Source organism: Danio rerio, chromosome 23, assembly GCF_049306965.1.
Source record: "Danio rerio strain Tuebingen ecotype United States chromosome 23, GRCz12tu, whole genome shotgun sequence".
Classification (NCBI taxonomy): domain Eukaryota; kingdom Metazoa; phylum Chordata; class Actinopteri; order Cypriniformes; family Danionidae; genus Danio; species Danio rerio.
In genome coordinates, this window is record NC_133198.1 from 48,278,269 (window position 1) to 48,300,000 (window position 21,732).

Below are 21,732 nucleotides of genomic sequence, written 5' to 3' on the forward strand. Positions count from 1 at the left end.
AAAAAAAAGTGCACTAAAATGCACTTTATTTAAGTATACTTAGTACACTTTTCAGTAATGTACTAAAAGTGCTCTATTTTCACACACTAATTTTGTACTTAATGTACTAAAAGATAGTATTAAGTATATGTTAAGATAAACTTAATACCATCTAAGTGCACTCAACTGTGCTATTGAGACACCCTGAAATTGAACTAAAATGTGCTTTTAACATACTATATCTGTATTTTAAACAATATATATTTAGTTACAACCAGAAATACACTTGAACCCTACTTTTAAACATTTAAATATATTTATGACTAATTTAAAGTATGATAGTAATATATTTAAAGAATATACAAGTTGTAAAAAAAAAAAAAAAGTGTGCTAAATACTGTATTAAAAGTGTTTTGGGAAAATGCACTTCTACTACAATACATTACTAATAGATTTTTAATAAAGTCAATTTAATGTACATTTAAAATGACCACACTCAAAATCAATTTAAGTGTTCATGATAATAATGCATTCATATTAAGTGTACTTAAGTACAACTTTTGGGAAAATGTACTTCTACTGCAATACATTACTAATAGATTTTTATTTATTAACTTATTTTAAACTTAGGATTAGTATGTAAACAGTGTACTAAAAATCAACTAATGTTTAAAGCATTTAAAGCACACTTTTGAAAAACACACTAATAAAACTCTTGGATGTTTTTTCTGTAGTGTACTTTATTGTAGTACACTAAAAATGTATTTAAGTATTACTGGTATTTAGTATACTTTTGTCAAGTGTACTAAAGTCCTACTGAAGAATAAACATACTTTTAATGAGTATATTTATAGTGTAAAACCATCAAGCTTTTATTTAACACAAAAAAATAACAATGTACTAAAAATGTATTTGTGGGTATTTAAGTGTATTTTAATTGCGTTTAATTATATATTTTTTTCAACTGGACATTCCTCCACATCCAGTAAGATGAAAGAAACTAAATCATTTTCACATATAATTAATGTCTGACAAAGAATTTAATTATAAAGGCTGCAATTTGTATTTCAAACTAAACTATTGTTTGTAAAAAAATGTAATAAAAAATGTAGTTAAAAAAGTCAAAATAGCTGCCTTCTATGTGAATATATACTTATATTTCACAGCCCATCATCAGTCGGCCTTATTGGAGAGCAGAGCGTAAACAAAGCCACCGAACGGAATGAAAGTTGCATATTTCGCTGATTATTGCTGCTGAAAATAATCAATTATTGTCATGTTTTGGGCTCTACTAACTGGTCAGACCAGAAAAACACACTTAGAGTAATATATACTGACATACATGATAACAAATCAAGCAGAAGAGAGAAAAAAAACTGAGGAGCAAAGGTGTTTAGTGGCCAAACTGAAGCAGGACTTCCAGAGTGAGAATATTTGATTAGATTCTTGTGTGTTTGTTATTATTTCTGCTCAAGTAGATGAAATATTAGGCTGATCTCTTCATTAATACTGATTATATGCATCTTTTACGACTTATTAAATTCAGTTTGTCTTGCTAAGTCATTCTCTGTATGATCAGAGCAGCTTCCACGTGCTTTCTCCACAGCATTCAACAGCAGAACAGTGTATTCAGCAGCACATTACCACTGTATAATCTGTCCTGTTGTTTACATCCGATTTTGATTTGATTTCATTGACAGTGTCGCTCTGATGTTGGCTGGCGTCTGATTGGTCAGTTTTGCAGTGTGTCTGATCTGTGATTGGCTGCTGTGTTTTAGGATGGCCGCCTCAGTGAAGGTCGCCGTGAGAGTTCGGCCCTTCAACTCCCGGGAAAACAACCATGATGCGAAATGTGTCATCCAGATGCAGGGAAACACCACCTGTGAGTGCACACACCACATATGACAGTACATAATGTTTGACTGGATATTCTATATAAGACACTAGTGTTCAGCTTAAAGTGACATTTAAAGGGCCCTATCATACACCCGGTGCTAGGCGTGGTGCAGTAGTCTTTTGCTAGTTTCAGCTTGGCGCAAGAGTGGTTTTGAGGCGTTGCGCTACGCTGTTTAAATAGCAAATGCATTAGCGCTCATATGTGCGCCCATAGGCGATCTGGTCTATAAAGGAAGGTGTTCTGAGGCGGACCGCTGGCGTGTTGCTATTTTGAGAAACTATAATAGATTTTTCATTAGACCAAAACTAACCCGGTCTAAACTCCAGCGCAGAGTTGCACCTCGCTTACACACTGCTTGATACACACAAGAGAGGTAAATATCTTTACATATGAAAAAATGTAAATATTAAGGATATATATATATATATATATATATATATAGGATATAATAAGAATAGATATAGGATATACATATAAAGGATTAAAATATTACAAAACATATTATTTTCTAGCCTACAGAAATATGAAAAATCACTGCTTTTATGTCTTCTTCATCTCCGGAGGCTTTTTCAGTTCATTCATAACAATTTGCTTTTGTATAATGTTATTATTATTAGCAGTATTATTTATTATATCCATATTTATATTTGTTTTATTAAAAACAAGCTTAGATTTGTCCACCTGTCAGGTTTAGACCATATGGGGCGCAGCATGTGTTTTAGGATATAACTCAGGTTTTTGAGCACACTTCATTATTATTGTTCATTTATTCGTTTGCTGGAAATTAGAACTGAATTTAAAAATAGTTTTGAAACGAATATTTGCGCTTAACAAACAAAAGTATTTATTTATAGACTAATTGATGTCTGTGCGTAAAGGTTTCCCTATCCAAGAGCGAAAGTGAAAGTGATCCATTAACTCTTATTATCACGCAGTAGATGCTCTGTTTAACAGTTTTCTGTGAACTGTTTGCTTGTGAAATGCTCATTTTTTCCACTTAGACTTACTTTGCGTCCTGTAAATAGCGAATGCGCTTATGGCGTGACGCAGCTGGCTCTTAAAGGGAATGGGAGATGAGGCTCTGATTGGTTTATTCTCAAAACACACCTATAACTCATTAAGAAAATAAACTCAACCCTGTTAGACCATGAGCCACGGCGCAAAGCAGATTTCCCGTCCGTAAATTAGCAAAAACGCGCCCTGACACGCCCTGAAAGCGTTTGCGCCCTGTGTTTTGTGCTCTACGCATGGACGGTCAAAATAGAGCCCAAAGGCTTCACTAGGGTAATTAGGGTGAAGTTAGGGTAATTAGGCAAGTCATTGTATAACAGTGGTTTGTTCTGAAGACAATCCAAAACTAATATTGCTTAAGGGGGCTAATAATATTGAGCTTAAAATAGGTTTAAAACAATTAAAAACGGCTTTTATTCTAGCCAAAATATAAATAAGACTTTCTCCAGAAGAACAAATATTAGAAGAAATACTGTGAAAATCTGTTCAACATCATTTGGGAAATATGTAATAAAGAAACTATAATTAACAGCAGGGCTATTATATAAAGTGCTGTATATATACATGTTTATGATCTGAAAGCTCTGCAGTGCGTCAGTGTTTTGTGTTTGTCCTCTCACAGGCATCTATAACCCCAAACAACCCAAAGAATCAGCCAAGAACTTCAGCTTCGACTATTCCTACTGGTCTCACAGTACGGTAAGATGCTGAGTGCTGGTTTGTTGTCTTTCCGCACACAAAGCACAGCTCTAAACCGGGAAAAGTGGTTCTGAAGTAGCACCAAAACATTGCTGGGCTGGAAGTAAACATGCCAATATGCTGTAATTCAATATATGATGATAGTGTGGACATGCACGATATCCAGAATACAGTCAATTATTTACACTTTTAGACTGCTTTTAAGAATGTTTAGTTTGTTATATTAGTGGTGGGTGCCACAGCGGAATGAACCGCCAACTTATCCAGCACATGTTTTATGCAGTAGATGCTCTTCCATTACTGGGAAACACCCATTCAATACACACTCATACACTACGGACAATTTATCTTACCCAATTCCCCTATAGCGCATGTGTTTGGACTGTGAGAGAAACTGGAGCACCCAGAGGAAACCCACACCAACATGAGGAGAACATGCAAACTCCACACAGAAACACCAACTGACCTAGCTGGGACTCGAACCAGTAATCTTCTTGCTGTGAGGTCACAGTGCTAACCACTAAGCCACTGTGCCACCCTTATTTATGTACTATTTTTCTCTGCACGGTGTTTCCCGTGAGGGTTCCGTGATTGAAAATGCCGTGTGTACAGTATTACAGCAATAGAAACGTTTCTGTCCCCACAATTCACAAAAACAAACCTGTGTGCGTCTTTAGGAGGACGACCCAGCATTTGTGTCTCAACGTCAAGTGTATCTGGACATCGGTGAGGAGATGCTGCTGCACGCGTTCGAGGGCTACAACGTGTGTATATTTGCCTACGGTCAGACTGGAGCCGGGAAGTCCTACACCATGATGGGGAAACAAGAGCCTGGACAGCAGGGCATCATTCCTCAGGTGCACACACACAGTCATACAAACACAGTCACACTGACATACACACAGTCACATGCACAAACATATACACAGTCTCACACACACACAGTCACACATGTTCAGTGTTGTTCTGTGTGTTTGACGTGTGTGTCTTTCTCTGCAGATGTGTGAGGATCTGTTCAAACGCACAAGTGAGAACATCGACCCGGAGCTCTCCTACTCTGTAGAGGTGCTGCTACACACTCACACACACACACGTTTTTCTCTCTCTCTCTCACACACACACACACTCCTAGACACACATGCACGCTCACACACACACACTCTTTCTCTCACATACACTACACTACACACATCTACAATCACAGAAACACACACACACACACACACACACACACACACAAAAGTTGGTACATTACATAGGTTTCCATTCATTTTATAATGTTCAAACCGCAAGGGCGTAGGTTTGCACTTGACATTGGTGGGGACTGGGGACGAGTGAATACAATTCCCCCACACCCCTGCCAAGAATGAATGAATATTGTTTTTGTTTTTTTAATATGTATTATATATTGCTATTAATTATTTAAATGCTATTAAAATAAATTATCAATAAGTCTCTTCATACAATTTATTAAGTTTAATTAAATAATCAGGCGCCTAGCCAAGGGGATTGAGATGGTTTAAAAGACCAAAAGTTGTATTATTATTATTATTATGTTTGAATTTATCGTATTATTCAAATGGACAAATTCTCACTGAGGAAGGTTGAATGCGCCGGCCGGTTTGTTATTTGCCTATAGGCTTCAGTTTTTAATTTGAATCAAGTTTTAACAGATTTCCCAAAGAAAATTATGATAAAAAAATTTATATTAAATAAATAAATAAGTCTATTTTCATATTTAAATAGTTTAGATGCAAAAACCTCTAAATGCCATTTAAAATTTTCTTATAAATTAGCATTTTCTCCAACTCCTGATGGTTTTACTTTGATTTTACTTTTATAGTGACAAATACGTTGTTTTATTGCCTTTAAGGTGAAATAACTGAACATAAATATACAAGGCATAGGAAAAATGCTGTCTTTACGTGGCATTTAGAGGATTATTCATTTATTTTTTCTAAGAATTTAAAGTTCTAATTTCTAATTCAAAGTATTTTTATTATTTATAAAACTAATAAAAATAAAACAATTTGACAAAATGGTTGGAAATATTTTTGGTTCATCCAAAAAGTGTAGATATAATAACTATCCAAAAAGATAACCCAGCAAAAATGAGTTCTTAATATGTCAATAACATTTTATATTTATACCCCAATTAAACAGAATGAATAATTAATCAGGTGAATAATTTTTAAAAAGGTTCAGTTTTTCAGAAAACAAACCCCTCCTTTCAATAAGCTGGCTACAGGCCTAAAAGTGTCATGTTAAAGAGCCCATATTATACATGAAATAGGGTCATATCTTGGTTGTAAGGGTCTCCAACAACAGTCTAATATGCATGCAAGGTCAAAAAACACTTTCATGGTCTTATAATCTGCATTTATTTTTACCTAATTATTCCAGCGACTCCCGTATGAATCGTCCAGTGATTCATTTGTTCCTAAACCCCTCCTTAGCGCGAAGCTAATCTGCACTGATTGGACCAATGACAGTCTGTTGCGATTGGTCGAATGCCTTCAGTGAGAGAAGTGAAATGCCAATCAGCTAATCAGCAATATAAAAGTAATCACAGTTCATACACGCTCGATAGTGTAGGCGTGGAGTTTAGCTGCCAGTGGGTCAATGTAAATACAGACGATGGACTTGAAAATACAGACGACTGACTATTTTATTTAGCAAAAACTCCAAAAACAGTTGAGGAGATCTCCTAGCTTCTCACTCTGCTCTTTTCACAGACACACACACACACACACGCACTTAACCCTGCTCCGGACGACAACGCACAGACACACACACTACTCCTCGTCCACGGAGCTCCGTAAACAAAGCAGCACGCGTCGCGTTTTAAACGTGGCTTTGCACCCGATATGAGAATATAGCGAGTTAACCTGATACAGTACACGCGGTTACAAGTAACAAATCACAACTAAATACATTTGCAAGCTAGAGTCAACGAGGCAACTTTAATCGCACATACTTACACTTGAGAAATGGAGGAAGAAAAATCCATCCTGACGTCCATCAGTAAGTTACTCTTTACTGATCCTTCCTTTAACAAACGCTGATGAAGTATTCTTTGTAGCATGTAGTTTCCAGAAGTTTCCAGTAGTTTCCAACTGCTTGGCTATAATGCTGAGGTTTCATCTTTGGGTAGAGACTCAATATATCCATCTGCAGTGTGACTTCAATCCACCGGCATGTTTGTGTGTGTGTGTGTGTTTGTGTGTGTGTGTGTCTGGGTCAGTGTGTGTGCGTCAGAGGGCGGGGCCTCAGGTTTGAAATCTCCCGGGTTTGCGCGTGCACGTGAATAACTTGGTTTCGTTCGTACGTCATGGCGAAACATCTAATGAGTCGGTATCAAGGTGACTCATTTGAAGCACTATGAGTCGACTCTTTTATAGATGAATCAACCGTTTTAAACACTGTATTCTTACAGATTTAAGCCTTAGCTGGATACTTCACTTCACTTAGAGCTGTGTTACACACTACATGGAGGGGAATTTTCAAAAACCCATAATATGGGCTCTTTAAAATAATGTTAATTAATAAAGAGATAAAGAGAGAGAATAATAAAGACTTGTGTTTATTTTTTGTACAAATTAAACATGTCTCATAATGTTATTCAAAGATGGAGCACAGGCTGTAGTTTTTCTGACAAATTGTTTCAACCGAAATTGGAGATGTTACTCTAAGACAGGGGTTCCCAAACATTTCAGCACGCGACCCATAAAATAACAATGCCAGTGACTCGCGACCCCCAATATCCTCTGAGGTGGTTATAAATACAGAAAACTTGCATGCAATGGCGCGCACACACACACACACACACCCATAGACCAAAGTCTATTCTTCGTTTAATTTTTTAAATGTATGTCAGTGCTGTAAATGAGCCAGAAAGTGTAACCTGGTGTTATAAAATCAATCTGCTGCATCTGACGCTATTGCTGTCTTTAATATAATGTATTTACCCCAGGGGTCGCAATCCAATAGAACAAGTAAATAAGCTACTATAGTAACTATAAACGACTGTTTTTTTTCTCTTCAGTTGGTTATGGATAAAATATGGTAATTCTTATGGCCTAATAATAATAAGTAGATTTTTGGAAATCGCCAGGCGACCCCCCTTCATTGTTCCGCGACCCCTCAAGAGATTAGGAGAACTGGCAGGGTCATACGTTTACATGTAGGTGTTTATTCTGCAGTTAGTTTTCAGGGAACATTGTTCACAGACTATATGTCGTTAGACGTTGCTTATAACGTTAGACTGACCGCAAAAGCGGTAAAAAAACACTCGCGATAACGGCATTATCATGATGGACTCCTTCAGTAGCGAACTTGAGTTAAATGTGAAAAAAGCTCTTTATGTCCACCTTTTTTTTATCGCCATCCTCTCTGGTGCATGTCACACACCTCAGCGCAGCAGCGCAGTAGTTTTGGCGCTGCTTGTATTTGAAAGCAGTCTGTCACATGATAGCAGAGAAAGGCACAGCCAATCACAATGTTCATATGTGTTTGGGGGCGGTGCGACTTGAGGAGAGAACGTGATTGAACCCTTTCGGCATGTCTAGGTTTATTGACAGCGCAATGTTTTTTCTGTGAATTAAATTACTGGTGGGGACATTTCAGTAGTTGGTGGTCATCCACCCTAAATCTACGCCCCTGTCAACCCTTATATTGTATCGACAGACGTTAGACCAACCGGCTTGATCCTAGCTCAGACCGGGCTGGGTGCAGTAGGATCGATGGGTTATATATATAGATATCAGTCATTTTCTTTTCGGCTTAGTCCCTTTATTTATCTGGGGTCGCCACAGCGGAATGAACCGCCAACTTATCCAGCATATGTTTTACGCAGCGGATGCCCTTAGAGCTGCAACCCATCACTGGGAAACACCCTTACACTCACATTCACACACACTCATACACTACGGACAATTTAGCCTACACAAATTCACCTGTACCACATGTCTATAGACTGGTGGGGGAAATCGGAACCCATGCAAACTCCACACAGAAAACTGACCCAGCCGAGGCTCGAACCTGCAACCTTTTTGCTGTGAGGCGATTGTGCTACCCACTGCACCACCGTGACATCACAATATTTAATTTAATATTAAATATGAAAATATTTAAGTATTTTGAGCAAATAGTTTAGCAATGAGGAGTTAATTAATTCCAGTTGTAAAGCAGCTCTAGAGTTGATGTTGTGTTTTCAGTGTTGTGAAATCCATCAGTTGTGAAAGAGCTCCAGTTTTGAGGGTGTTTGGGTCAAAAGAGTCGAGACGTGCTGTTCTTGGTGAATTCGATCAGTGTGTGTGTGTGCGTGTGTATTGTATCCCTTGCATTGTGAGGACCAAATGTCCCCACAAATATAGTAATACCAGTTATTTTTGACCTTGTGGAGCCATTTTGTTCTCTGTGATGAAAACGGCTAATAAATGAGGCAGAGTGTTTTGTGTGAGGGTTGTGTTTAGGGGAGAAGGACACAATATCCAGAGTGTACACGACACACATCATTACAGCTGTGGAGAGTCCCCGTAAAGATAGCTGTACAAGTTCATGTGTGTGTGTGTTTTAGGTGTCCTTTATGGAAATCTACTGTGAGCGTGTGCGTGATCTGCTGAACCCCAAGAGTAAAGGAGCGCTGCGGGTGCGAGAGCATCCCATCATGGGGCCGTATGTGGAGGATCTGTCCAAACTCGCCGTCACCTCTTATGACGACATCCGAGACCTGATGGACGCCGGCAACAAGGCCCGGTACATTAACACACTTTAACATACACAAACACACACACTGCACCCAGTTCACATTGACTGACGGATTGATGGACTGATCGACTGACCGAGTGATTTTACTGATTCAATGATTAAATTAGGTGACAAACTAACTGATTCATCAGTTTACTGATTCATTGATGTAACTGATTCATTGAGCTGACTGATTGATGGACCACACCAATTATCAATTTGATTGATTCATCAGATTAACTGATTCATTGAATTGACTGATTGATGGACTGAATGATTGATCAATTTAACTGATTCATTGATTTGACTGATTCATGGACTGAACGATTCATCAATAAAACTGATTTATCAGTTTAACTGATTCATTGTTTGACTGATCAACGGACTGAATGATTCATCAATTAAACTGATTCATTAATTAAACTGATTCATTGATTTAACTGATTCATCAATTAAACTGATTCATTGATTTAACTGATTCATCAATTTAACTGATTCATTGATTTGACTGATTGACGGACTGACTGATTCATCAATTAAACTGATTCATCGATTTAATGGATTCATCAATTGAACTGATTCATTGATTTGACTGATTGACGGACTGAATGATTCATCAATTAAACTGATTCATTGATTTAACTGATTCATCAATTTGACTGATTCGTTGAATTGACTGATTGACGGACTGAATGATTCATCAGTTAAACCGATTCATTGATTAAACTGATTCATCGATTTAACCGTTTTATTGATTTGACTGATTGACGGACTGAATGATTCATCAATCAAACTGATTCATTGATTTAATGGATTCATCAATTTACTGATTCATTGATTTGACTGATTGACGGACTGAATGATTCATCAGTTAAACCGATTCATTGATTTGACTAATTGATGGACTAAATGATTCATTGATTTAACTGATTCATGGATTGAATGACTTATCAGTTAAACTGATTCATTGATTTGACTAATTGATGGACTGAATGATTCATCTTTTTAACTGATTCATGGATTGAATGACTTATCAGTTAAACTGATTCATTGATTTGACTAATTGATGGACTGAATGATTCATCTTTTTAACTGATTCATGGATTGAATGACTTATCAGTTAAACTGATTCATTGATTTGACTAATTGATGGACTGAATGATTCATCGATTTAACTGATTCATTGATTTAATGGATTCATCAATTTACTGATTCATTGATTTGACTGATTGACGGACTGAATGATTCATCAGTTAAACCGATTCATTGATTTGACTAATTGATGGACTAAATGATTCATTGATTTAACTGATTCATGGATTGAATGACTTATCAGTTAAACTGATTCATTGATTTGACTAATTGATGGACTGAATGATTCATCGATTTAACTGATTCATTGATTTGACTGATTGCTGAACTTGCTGATCGATCAATTTGAATGATTCATTGGTTTAAATTGTTGATTGACTGACTGATCAATTAATTGATCAGTTTCATCAATTTAGTTGATTGATGGACTGACTGAGTGTTCAGTTTGACCGATTCATTGATGTGACTCAGACTGATTCATGATTTAAATCAGATTGATTCATTGATTTGACTGAGGCTGATTATTTTGTTGACTGATCAATCAATTTGACTGAATCTTTAATTGAAATGATTTACAGTCTGACAGAGGGGTTGGTTTGCCTGATTCATCAGTTTCATTGATTGGTGACTGATTGATCAGTTTGATTTGACTGATCGATGGACTGACTGATTTAGGAATTTGACTGATTCGTGAGTTTGATGATTGAACTGATTCATCAATTTAGCTGACTTATAGATTTGTCTGATTGATGGACTGACTGATCGACCGATTTGACGGATTAACTGATTTTAATGTCTCTTTAATTTACCTGAGTGATGGACACGCTGATCGATTGGTTTGACTCATTTATTGACTTAACTTATTGATGAATTTACTTATAAGTTTGACTGATTTATGGTCTGACTGATCAATTGTATTGACTAATCGATTTGACCGATTTATCAATTGATTGATTGATTTATTGATTGATTAGAACCGTGGCAGCGACCAACATGAACGAGACGAGCAGTCGATCACACGCCGTCTTCACTATCGTCTTCACTCAGCATCGCAGAGATCAGATGACCAACCTCGACACAGAGAAGGTGTGTGTCTGCCTGCGTGCGTGCACGTGTACGTGTGCCTCTACGTCTATGCCTGTGTTCGTGTGTGTGTGTGTGTGTGTGTGTGTGTGTGTGTGTGTGTGTGTGTGCGTGTGCGTGTGTGTGTGTGTGTGTGAACTGTTTATTCATATCTCCTATATTTGATGATGCACCTGTGAGTATATCCGCTGTTGTGTGTGTGTCAGGTGAGTAAGGTGAGTCTGGTGGACCTGGCAGGAAGTGAGCGGGCAGATTCATCAGGAGCCAAAGGCCTGAGACTGAAGGTAAAGTTCACCTGTGATGGAGAATTGTTCTATTTCGGGTGAAATGTTGGTCACACTTTCCTTTGATGGTCTGTTTGTTGAATTTATTTACATTGCATCTACATGCCAATTAATTCTCATTAGATTATAAGTAGACTGTTAGGTTGGGGTTAGGGTTTGCATGTGCTTACAGAGTTTCTTATAGTCAGTTAAATGTCTGTTCAAGGAGCAGTATCAGCAGATGTTAAGCAGACAGTCTACTGATACTCAAAAGGACCATCAAAATAAAGTGTTACTGAAATATTACATTTTTTCAAACTTTTTATTTGTCTTTTAATATGTATGACAAAACTAATTAAATATTGAGAGAGGTAAACGCTAATATATTGTGCATTTTTAATCCCATCGCCTAAGCATCCACCTATTTGTATGCGCATTTAGGAACATCACATACATAAATGCTTAATGGAATTAACAAGATGTGCATAAGTGAAGTTTACTTATAAACTAATTTCGAGAGGATCTCGCGCTTATGATTGCTTGCGGCTGGTCACGCATTATTCAATTTATGATTCACCAATCAGACGATTCCTAAACCACTATAAACACTCTAAGCTCCATATCACAGCCATCTTCATTTTGATGAATCCCCCCTTCCACCCCTACTCCTCCTCCTTTCCTAGATGGGTGGCACGGTGGCCCAGTGGTTGCCTCACAGCAAGAACGTCACTGGTTCTAGTCCTTACCAAGCCAGCTGACGTTTCTGTGTGGAGTTTACACGTTCTCCCTGTGCTCACATGGGTTTCCCCGGGTTCTCCAGTTTCCTCCCACCGCCCAAAAACATGCAGCTTAAGTTAATTGACTAATCCAAATCAACACCATAGACATGTTCCTAGTCAGTAGTTATCTCTTAAGAGCGATCACTATCTGTTCATTAGCTACTACAGCAGGGGAGTTCTCCAGATCTACCTGAGCTCAAACTCCCCTCTCGCCTTGCAAACAGGAGGGAGCCCCAGGTTCGAGGATCTTATGAGCTCAGGGCTCTCTCCTGCGACAGCATGCCAAACACGCTTTATAATTAATTGTCATCTTAGGGTGAACTCTTGAAATGGTAATAATGCGCATTAAAAATGTACGCACAACTTAGTAAGATAAACTTTTTATTTTTTATTTAAAAAATACATATAAACTCTGCTGTAAATACATGTAGTGTAAGTAAAATCTGCTCATGTACTTCATCAGTCTGCATGCTGTAATGTAGTTTTCTCTCAGGTCCTGTTTACACTAATGCGTTTTCGCTTTAAAACGCATAAGTTTTGCTACGGTTACGCCATCCGTCCACACTACGCCGGAGTTCTCGAGTGCCAAAAACGGAGCGTTTTGAAAACGCTGGAGAGGCCATTTTCATTCTGAAACACTGCTGCTCCGTCTCAGTGTGGATGAGGGAAACGGAGACATTTGAAAACGGAGGCGGAGATTCAATAATATCCAGCTGCAGGCCCGCAGAACCACACACGTTTTAGGCACACACAATCTAGGACACACAATCTAGGCAAACCATATATGGTTACGACAGATGTTAAAGTTATAACGTCTTTTTGGACATCGTCATCGATATATTTTGATATATATGATTAATAAATATTGTACACAATAAACAATAGTGTTTACTTTATTTCACAAATATTGCGATTGAGACGGCCGAATGGGGAGCATTGTTTCCGATCGACCATTCAATATAATAGAGTGAACAGTTTTTAATCAGTCATTATAGCTGATCAGTCATTATTATCTGACAATAATATGGCAGATACTCGTTTGCTGGCCTTGCTGAATGATCTCATTTGGACAGGTTTTATTTATATAATGGATTAATCTATGATGAAGGAAATAGTAGCAAGTTAATATAGGCAATAATACATTATATGTAATAAAAATATTTTTACATGTAACAAATGTAACACTATAGTAATATTTTACTTAAGCGATTTAATAGTGTTTATTAGCTTAATTTTCTAATAACCTATTAATTAATGATTTCCCACATTCAATACTGTAGTAATTTAATACTACAGTAATAGGAAACAAATAGGAACAAATTAACTATTAATAAAAATATCATAAGTGGATATATAAATACACACACACACACACACACGCGCGCGCGCACGCACACACACACACACACACACATACATACATATATATACACATATATATACATATACATACATATATATATATATATATATATATATATATATATATATATATATATACATACATAACACCTTTAACAGTGACAGTTTAGTAAAAGATGGTAGTTTATATATAAACTTATAATTATAATCAGTTAAGATAATCAGTTTATAACTATACCATTGTCGCAGATGTGAAATGTTGTTGTGCTGATTGTAAAAGGCCTCAGCCCTCTGTCAGTCAGTCATCACAGTGCTTCAGTATTATTATTCCCTCCAGAACTGTCATGAGCATCTGACTGCGCTCCCAAAGAGCGTCTCACACCTTCAAAAGCCACTGCATTCACTGCTTTCATTGTGCTTCATCTTCATTTTTTGTCAATTAATAGAGAAGAAAAAACACCACAGTGGCTTCCCCCAATGCACTAAACTCCACTTCTCTGACTGATATCTGCTCCTGTTTATCTGGAAGTGATGATTCTGTTCTCGTCTGTTTCTCATCGCTGCTTCATTCACTAAAAATTTATGCAATATTACAGTTTAGCGCATGAATCTAATTTGCATCATTGGATGGAAACACAGCTAGTGTTACTCACAGAAACTCTGTCTGTCCTCCAGGAAGGAGCCAACATTAATAAGTCCCTCACCACGCTGGGGAAGGTCATCTCTGCTCTGGCTGAAATGGTGAGACAACATGATACTTTACACCAGGGGTGTCAAACTCAATTCCTGGAGGGCCGAAGCCCTGCACAGTTTAGTTCCAACCCTGCTCCAACACACTTACCTGTAGGTTTTAAATAAGCCTGAAGGACTCAATTAGTTTGATCAGGTGTGTTTAATTAGGGTTGGAACTAAACTGTGCAGAGCTGCGGCCCTTTTGGAACTGAGTTTGACACCTGTGCTTTACACCAATGCAGTGGTGGCCAACCCTGTTCTTGGAGAGCCACCTTCCTGCAGATTTCAGTTGCAACCCATATCAAACACACCTGCCTGTGATTATCACGTGGTGTTCAGGTCCTAATTAATTGGTTCAGGTGTGTTTGATATGGGGAGCAACTGAAATCTGCAGGGGTGGCTCTCCAGGAACAGGGTTGGCCACCCCTGCACTAATGCATAAACCATTAGCCGTGCTCGATGGTTCAGTTAAACGTGTTTATTCTTTATATTTACTTGTGTCAAACAGCAAAGCAGCAAGAGAAGGAAGAGTGAGTTCATCCCTTATAGAGACTCTGTGCTCACCTGGATCCTGAAGGAGAACCTGGGTGAGACACACACACACACTTCACGCTCATAGACTCCACGAACTCGCACACATAGACAATGATTTAACGTGCACACACTCACACCACACTGACACACACAAACACACACACATTCTCTCTTTCTCAATCAAACACACACATATACAAACACACTACATTCATTTATTCATTTTCTTTTCGGCTTAGTCCCTTTAGTCACCACAGCGGAACGAACCGCCAACTATTCCAGCATATGTTTTACACAGCGAATGCCCTTCCAACTGGAACTTATACACACACACTACACTACAGTCTCTTTCTCTCTCTCAAACACACACACAGCACTGACACACACATGAACACACACACTACACGTTATCTCGTTCTCACACACACACACACACACGTCCATTAAATCTACTTTATCCCTTACTTCAGATACCTTGGAATGTCACGACTGACTATTCAGAGTCAAGTAATCCAGACAGCTGTGTTAAATATGTGTGTGTGTGTGTGTGTGTGTGTGTGTGTGTGTTTCAGGTGGAAATTCCCGCACCGCTATGATTGCTGCTCTCAGTCCTGCAGATATTAACTATGAGGAAACGCTCAGCACACTCAGGTACATGTCCATCTTGCCTCTTGTTCAAATATCGAAAAATTCTTATGTCAAGAAGTATACATGTCAAAATAAAACAAGCTTTTCCTTAAAACAAGCCAAATATCTACCAATGGGGTAAACAAAATGTGTATCCAGGGGCGTAGCAAATGTGGGGGGGCAGGGGGATCCTGTATCCTCCCTTTTAGAAGCAGATCATTTAAGATCAACTTTTGGATCTTATTCAAAGCCTCGTTTGAAAGTTTGAAGTAGCTTAAAAGTTTAAATAATTCAAGTAGTTTTACGAAGTTTGAAACAGTCGGCATAGATACGTACATATACCTGTAGGTGAGCATGTTTCTAGTATGGATTGGCATGTTTCTTGCTAGGTGGTTGATGATGGTTCTGAATGGTTGCTAAGGCGTTGCTAGGGTGTTTTGAGTGCTTGCTAAGGTGTTGGTAGGTGGTTGCTATGGTGTTCTGAGTGGTTGCTAGGCAGTTGCTAGAGTGTTTTGACTGGTTGTTAAGGTGTTGCTAGGTGGTTGGGAAGGGTATTCGCTATGGTGTTGCTAGGCGGTGGCCAAGGTGTTCTGAGTGGTTGCTAGGCAGTTGCTAGGGTGTTCTGAGTGGCTGCTAGGCGGTTGCTAAGGCATTGCCTAGGTGTTGCCATGCAATTGCTAAGGTGTTGCTAGGGTGTTCTAAGTGGTTTCTAAGAGGTTGCAAAGACATTGCTAGGCAGTTGCTAGGGTGTGCTAGGTGGTTGCTAAGGTGTTCTGATTAGTTATTAGGCGGTTGCTAAGGCATTGCTAGGTGGTTGTGATGTGCTGTTAGGCAGTTGCTAAGATGTTGCTATGTTGTTGCTAAGGTGTTGTTAGGTGGTTGCAAAGGTGTTGCTAGACAGTTGCTAGGACGTTCTGAGTGGTTGCTAAGCTATGCTAGGTGGTTGCTGAGGTATTCTGATTAGTTGCTAGGTGGTTGCTAAGGCATTGCTAGGTGGTTAATGATGCGTTGCTAGGCAGTTGCGAGGATGTTGCTATGTTGTTGCTAAGGTGTTGCTAGGTGGTTGCTTAGGTGTTGCTGGACGGTTGCTAGGATGTTCTGAGTGGTTGCTAGGTGGTTGCTAAGGTGTTGCTAAGCGGTTGCTAAGGCGTTGCTAGGCAGTTACTAAGGTGTTGCTAGGTGGTTGCTGAGGTGTTGCTAGACGGTTGCTAGGATGTTCTGGGTGGTTGCTAAGGTGTTGCTAGGTGGTTGGTAAGGTGTTGCCAGGTGGTTCCTAGGGTGTTCTGAGTTGTTGCTAGACGGTTGCTAAAGTGTTGCTAGAGGGTTGCTAAGGTATTTTGAGTTGTTGCTAGGCAGTTGAAAGCAGAAATTAGCATGGTTCTAGTAAGAGTTAGCATTATGCTACCATGTTTCTAGCATAAATTAGCATGTTGCTAGCATAAACTAGCATGTTGCTAGCATGTTTGCAGTATGAATTAGCTTGTTTGCTGGTATGTTTCCAGTATGGATTGCTGTGAAAATAATCATTTACAATGTACCTATAGTGTAAATACATATTTTGTTCTTATGCTTGATTAGATACACCCACCCATAAATCCACCCATACCACTTAATCTAACCCATATTCTACATCAAGAGCACCGCAAGTGTTCAGCAATACATTATGAACACAGTAAGCACACTGTATTTATTTTTTAATGCAGGTACAGAGTAGTTAGGGCCACCTGATATGCAGTATGACCATCATGTTTGCAGTGTGTGAGTTTCCTCTGAGCCTCCTGTCATGTGTTCAGATATGCTGACCGAGCGAAGCAGATCCGCTGTAATGCTGTGATTAACGAGGATCCGAACGCTCGCCTGATCAGAGAGCTGAAGGAGGAAGTGAACCGCCTCCGAGATCTGCTGCTGTCCCAGGGCCTGAGCCGACTGATGACCGCTCCAGGTACTGCTCCAATAATCGCACATTAATCCAACCAGCAACTGAGTAGTAGTGTTGTGCGGATCGAGACTGAAGTATTGATACCTGCGATACAACATTTCTATGCTCTAATATCGATTCTCAAATAAAAACATGGTTACATTTGATACGTCAGTAATTTGAGTTCAGATGTCGCCTCACAGCAAGAAGGTCGCTGGTTCGAGTCCCAGCTGGGTCAGTTGGTGTTTCTGTGTGGAGTTTGCATGTTCTCTCCATGTTGGCGTGGGTTTCCTTCGGGTGCTCCAGTTTCCCCCAGAGTCCAAACACATGTGCTGTAGGGGAATTGATGAACTGAATAGGCCGTAGTGTATGAGTGTGTGTGAATGAGTGTGTACAGTATGGGTGTTCCCAGCCGGAAGGGCATCCGCTGTGTAAAACATATGCTGGAATAGTTGGTGGTTCATTTCACTGTGGCGACCTCTGAAATACAGACTAAGCCAAATGAAAATGAATGAATGAACACAGTAGAAAGTTACTAAACTTTTGAGATCTTACAATATATGTTAATTAATATATCATTCTGTGTGAATGTCTCCCAAATCCACGCATGTTGTAAACATTTTGCAGTAAAAACTGGTCGCACACAATGATTTTATGCACTCGCACAAATGCTACCAAATATATATTGATGTCGCAAAGATACAATTTCGGCCGCATATGTGACCAAATAGTCGCAATTTCGAGCCCTGAGCTCTGATACAGCTTCCAGCTTTCAGCCTCCACCGCTGAGACTGCAGCTCTGCACAAGACTTTTGGCCAGCGATGAAATTAAAATGGTCGTGCCCAACTGAGTCTGGTTTCTCTCAAGGTTTTTTTTCTTCACTCTCCTATCGGTGAAGTTTTTTTCCTTCTCCGCTGTCGCCTCTGGGTTGCATGATTAAGGATCGATAGAGCTACTCATCAATGAATTTGCTCTTCAGTGTTTGGACTGTCAGTAATGATTAAACTACACTGAACTGAGCTAAACTGAACTGAACTTAAACACTGAAAACTGAACTACCCTGATCCAGTTACTATGACCATTTATGTGAAGCTGCTTTGACACAATCTACATTGTAAAAGCGCTGTACAAATAAAGCTGAATTGAATTGAATTATAGAGAAAAGTAAAAGTGTTTGGGTGCGCTGTGTTTGTCTGAGGTAATTAGTCTACCGTTATAACTGAAATGTGATTATTCCATACCATAGATATATGTATTAGATGTCGCCTGGCCTATTGTTGTCTATTGGACGGAATGCGTCAATAGAGCCGCCATTTTGGAACAGGGTAGCGCTCCTTTGAAATGAATGCGGGACCAAGGTACAGTGGGGGACTGTGGCCATCCAAAGCCAGAGATATACACATATATACATATATCTATGATCGGGAGTTTTCCTGGATGTTAGTATTTTTTTTTAATTACGAAAATTATAATTTGACATCACTTTTCTACATTGATGGATCAGTGACCGCACGGGCATTCCTGACAGAAAGCTTGTGTTTGTGTGTACAGAAATGTACTATTCACCCTCCCTGTTAAATTTGATCTAATCATGTCCTGAAACACAGCTCCTCTCCTGCTTTCACTGCTCATACTGACGGAGGGAGCGATTCGTTTGTGAATGAATCTCCGTTATGAACGACTCGTTCACTAGCCGACAATAATACAAGTTTCTGGCTGCGCAAGATCTCGTTGTCATATTTCTTTTGCATTGTTTGCTGATTTTATTCAACAAAACTAGCATAAGCCGAGTGTTTAGTGCAAGATGGAGCTGCTCTGCCTTATGGTGAATGCAGTGACTGTATTATCATCAATAACGTTACCTGATTAACACAAAAGTTTAGAACATACAAAAACGTAAAAAACATAATCTTACCTATGAAATGTTCTGCCTTTGTGCTTTGTTTTCTTTGTTTGCTCGTTACTACAGCCGTAGACAGCGCTAAAGTCCCGCATCTTCACGTAATAACACTGTCTTGACTAGTGCGGTTGAATGACATTTGTCCTGGGAGCCCTGTACCAATGTGGCGGCGCTATTGACGAATGCTCAGTGTCCCTATGCGATATCTACTGTATATATCTTTTATTCCATACAAAGTGTGAAGCAGATTGTTTAGTTCTACTTGCATAAATCCTAGTGTGCTTGCGGCATTCAGAAAAATTCTGATGTTTTTCATCTACGTGTACCTCTTATGTATGCCACTTGCACACCATGTGCGCATCGTTCAAGTCTCCATTGGAAATGACAAATTTACACCCTAAGCTTATTGGCATTCCTTCTGCTCATGCTCAGCACCCACTTTTTAATAAAACTATAGCCTTCATACCGAAACTACATACCAAACCTTTTTTTTATCGATATTGACTCTGGTGCAGTCAGTAAATACCAATACCAATTTTTAATCACCCAGCCCAAATTTAAACTATTTAGTAAAGTACAATTCCTGAGAAAAACGGCCTTATTACAGAAGCTATTGTATTTGTAAATCCTTACTTTACTCAGAGGCTAAACTAGGATCTTTTGTATGTCCTTTACTGTTGTTTATGGCTCTCTTTTTGCCACCAGAGTAAAGTTAAAATATTAGTAGTGGAAACACAAGGACCCATCCTGAATCATACTGCACTCTATTAAACTGCATCCTACCGATTGTTCAAAAAGTGTGTCTGTTTGTCTTTTAGCTGCTGAAGTTAATAATAACAGTGTTGGCGTCACTCTCATGCCTGCTGAATCCGCCTCCAATGGGGCTCCGCCTACCTCTGCTCCTATCCCAGGAGAAGGCCCCGCCCCTGAGAGTGACCCCGCCCCTCTGGATGACCACAGCCAATTAGAGGAGTTTCAGGGAGAGATGATCACCAATGAGGAGGCAGCGGAGAGACTGAAGGTAGGGTGGAGTTATGATTGTGGGCGGAGCATTAACTTATCCTTAACCTCATAATCATGTTCTGATCTATTCTGACTTTTTCACAAATATCACTTCATAGTTTATTCACTGGTTTACCGTTTTATATCCTGTTTATAAAAATCACTTTTTTTATTTTTTTATTTATTCTATGTCTAAGTTATACAATTATTTACACTCACTGGCCACTTTATTAGGTACAACTTACTAGTACCAGGTTGGACCACTTTTGTCTTCAGAACTGCCTTAATCCTTCATGTCAGATTTAACAAGTTACTGGAAATATTCCTAAGAGATTTTTTGCTCCATATTGACATGATAGCATCACACAGTTGCTGCAGATTTGTCGGCTGCACATCCATGATGCCAATCTCCCGTTCCACCACATCCCAAAGCTGCTCTATTGGATTGAGCTCTGGTGACTGTGGAGGCCATTTGAGTACAGTGAACTCATCGTCATGTTCAAGAAACCAGTCTGAGATGATTCACGCTCTATGACATGCTGCGTTATCCTGCTGGAAGTAACCATCAGAAGATGGAGACACTGTGCTCATAAAGGGATGGACATGGTCAGCAGCAATACTCAGGTGGGCTGTGGCGTTGATGCTCAATTGGTACTAATGAGCCCAAAGTGTGCCAAGAAAATCTCCCCCACACCATTACACCACCACCAACAGCCTGAACCGCTGATACAAGGCAGGATGATCCATGCTTTCATGTTGTTGAGTCCAAATTCTGACCTGACCATCTGAATGTGTCAGCAGAAATGGAGACTCATCAGAGCAGCAACGTTTCTCCAATCTTCTATTGTCCAGTTTTGGTGAGTCTGTGTGAATTGTAGCCTCAGTTTCCTGTTCTTAGCTGACAGGAGCGGCACCCGGTGTGGTCTTCTGCTGCTGTAGCCCATCCGCCTCAAGGTTGGCCGTGTTGTGTGTTCAGAGATGCTCTTCTGCAGAGCTCGGTTGTAACGAGTGCTTATTTGAGTTACTGTTGCCTTTCTATCAGCTGGAACCAGTCTGGCCATTCTCCTCTGACCTCTGGCCTCATCAACAAGGCATTTGCGCCCAC

At 39.2% G+C, this 21,732-nt stretch overlaps 2 protein-coding genes across 4 annotated transcripts in view; one reads left to right on the plus strand and one right to left on the minus strand.

Annotated features, from left to right (window-relative positions):
• si:ch1073-228j22.2 overlaps positions 1 to 6,777 on the minus strand; it is a 51,984-nt gene extending 45,207 nt beyond the window's left edge. Inside the window, exon 1 of the transcript XR_012398828.1 lies at positions 6,568 to 6,777. The gene's annotated coding sequence lies outside the window, so the exon portion shown is untranslated. The remainder of the gene's footprint in view (positions 1 to 6,567) is intronic.
• si:ch73-375g18.1 overlaps positions 1 to 21,732 on the plus strand; it is a 64,336-nt gene that overhangs the window by 12,081 nt on the left and 30,523 nt on the right. For all 3 annotated transcript variants that reach the window (XR_012398824.1, XR_012398825.1, XM_073939441.1), the window contains exons 2-13: positions 1,758 to 1,861; positions 3,510 to 3,586; positions 4,264 to 4,443; positions 4,586 to 4,651; positions 9,165 to 9,343; positions 11,401 to 11,512; positions 11,716 to 11,793; positions 14,589 to 14,654; positions 15,154 to 15,232; positions 15,752 to 15,830; positions 17,600 to 17,748; positions 20,444 to 20,646. Coding sequence is in view for 1 of the 3 variants with exons in the window: in XM_073939441.1 (XP_073795542.1) it covers positions 1,759 to 1,861; positions 3,510 to 3,586; positions 4,264 to 4,443; positions 4,586 to 4,651; positions 9,165 to 9,343; positions 11,401 to 11,512; positions 11,716 to 11,793; positions 14,589 to 14,654; positions 15,154 to 15,232; positions 15,752 to 15,830; positions 17,600 to 17,748; positions 20,444 to 20,646 (1,371 nt within the window). In the remaining 2 variants the exon portion in view is untranslated. The remainder of the gene's footprint in view (positions 1 to 1,757; positions 1,862 to 3,509; positions 3,587 to 4,263; positions 4,444 to 4,585; positions 4,652 to 9,164; positions 9,344 to 11,400; positions 11,513 to 11,715; positions 11,794 to 14,588; positions 14,655 to 15,153; positions 15,233 to 15,751; positions 15,831 to 17,599; positions 17,749 to 20,443; positions 20,647 to 21,732) is intronic.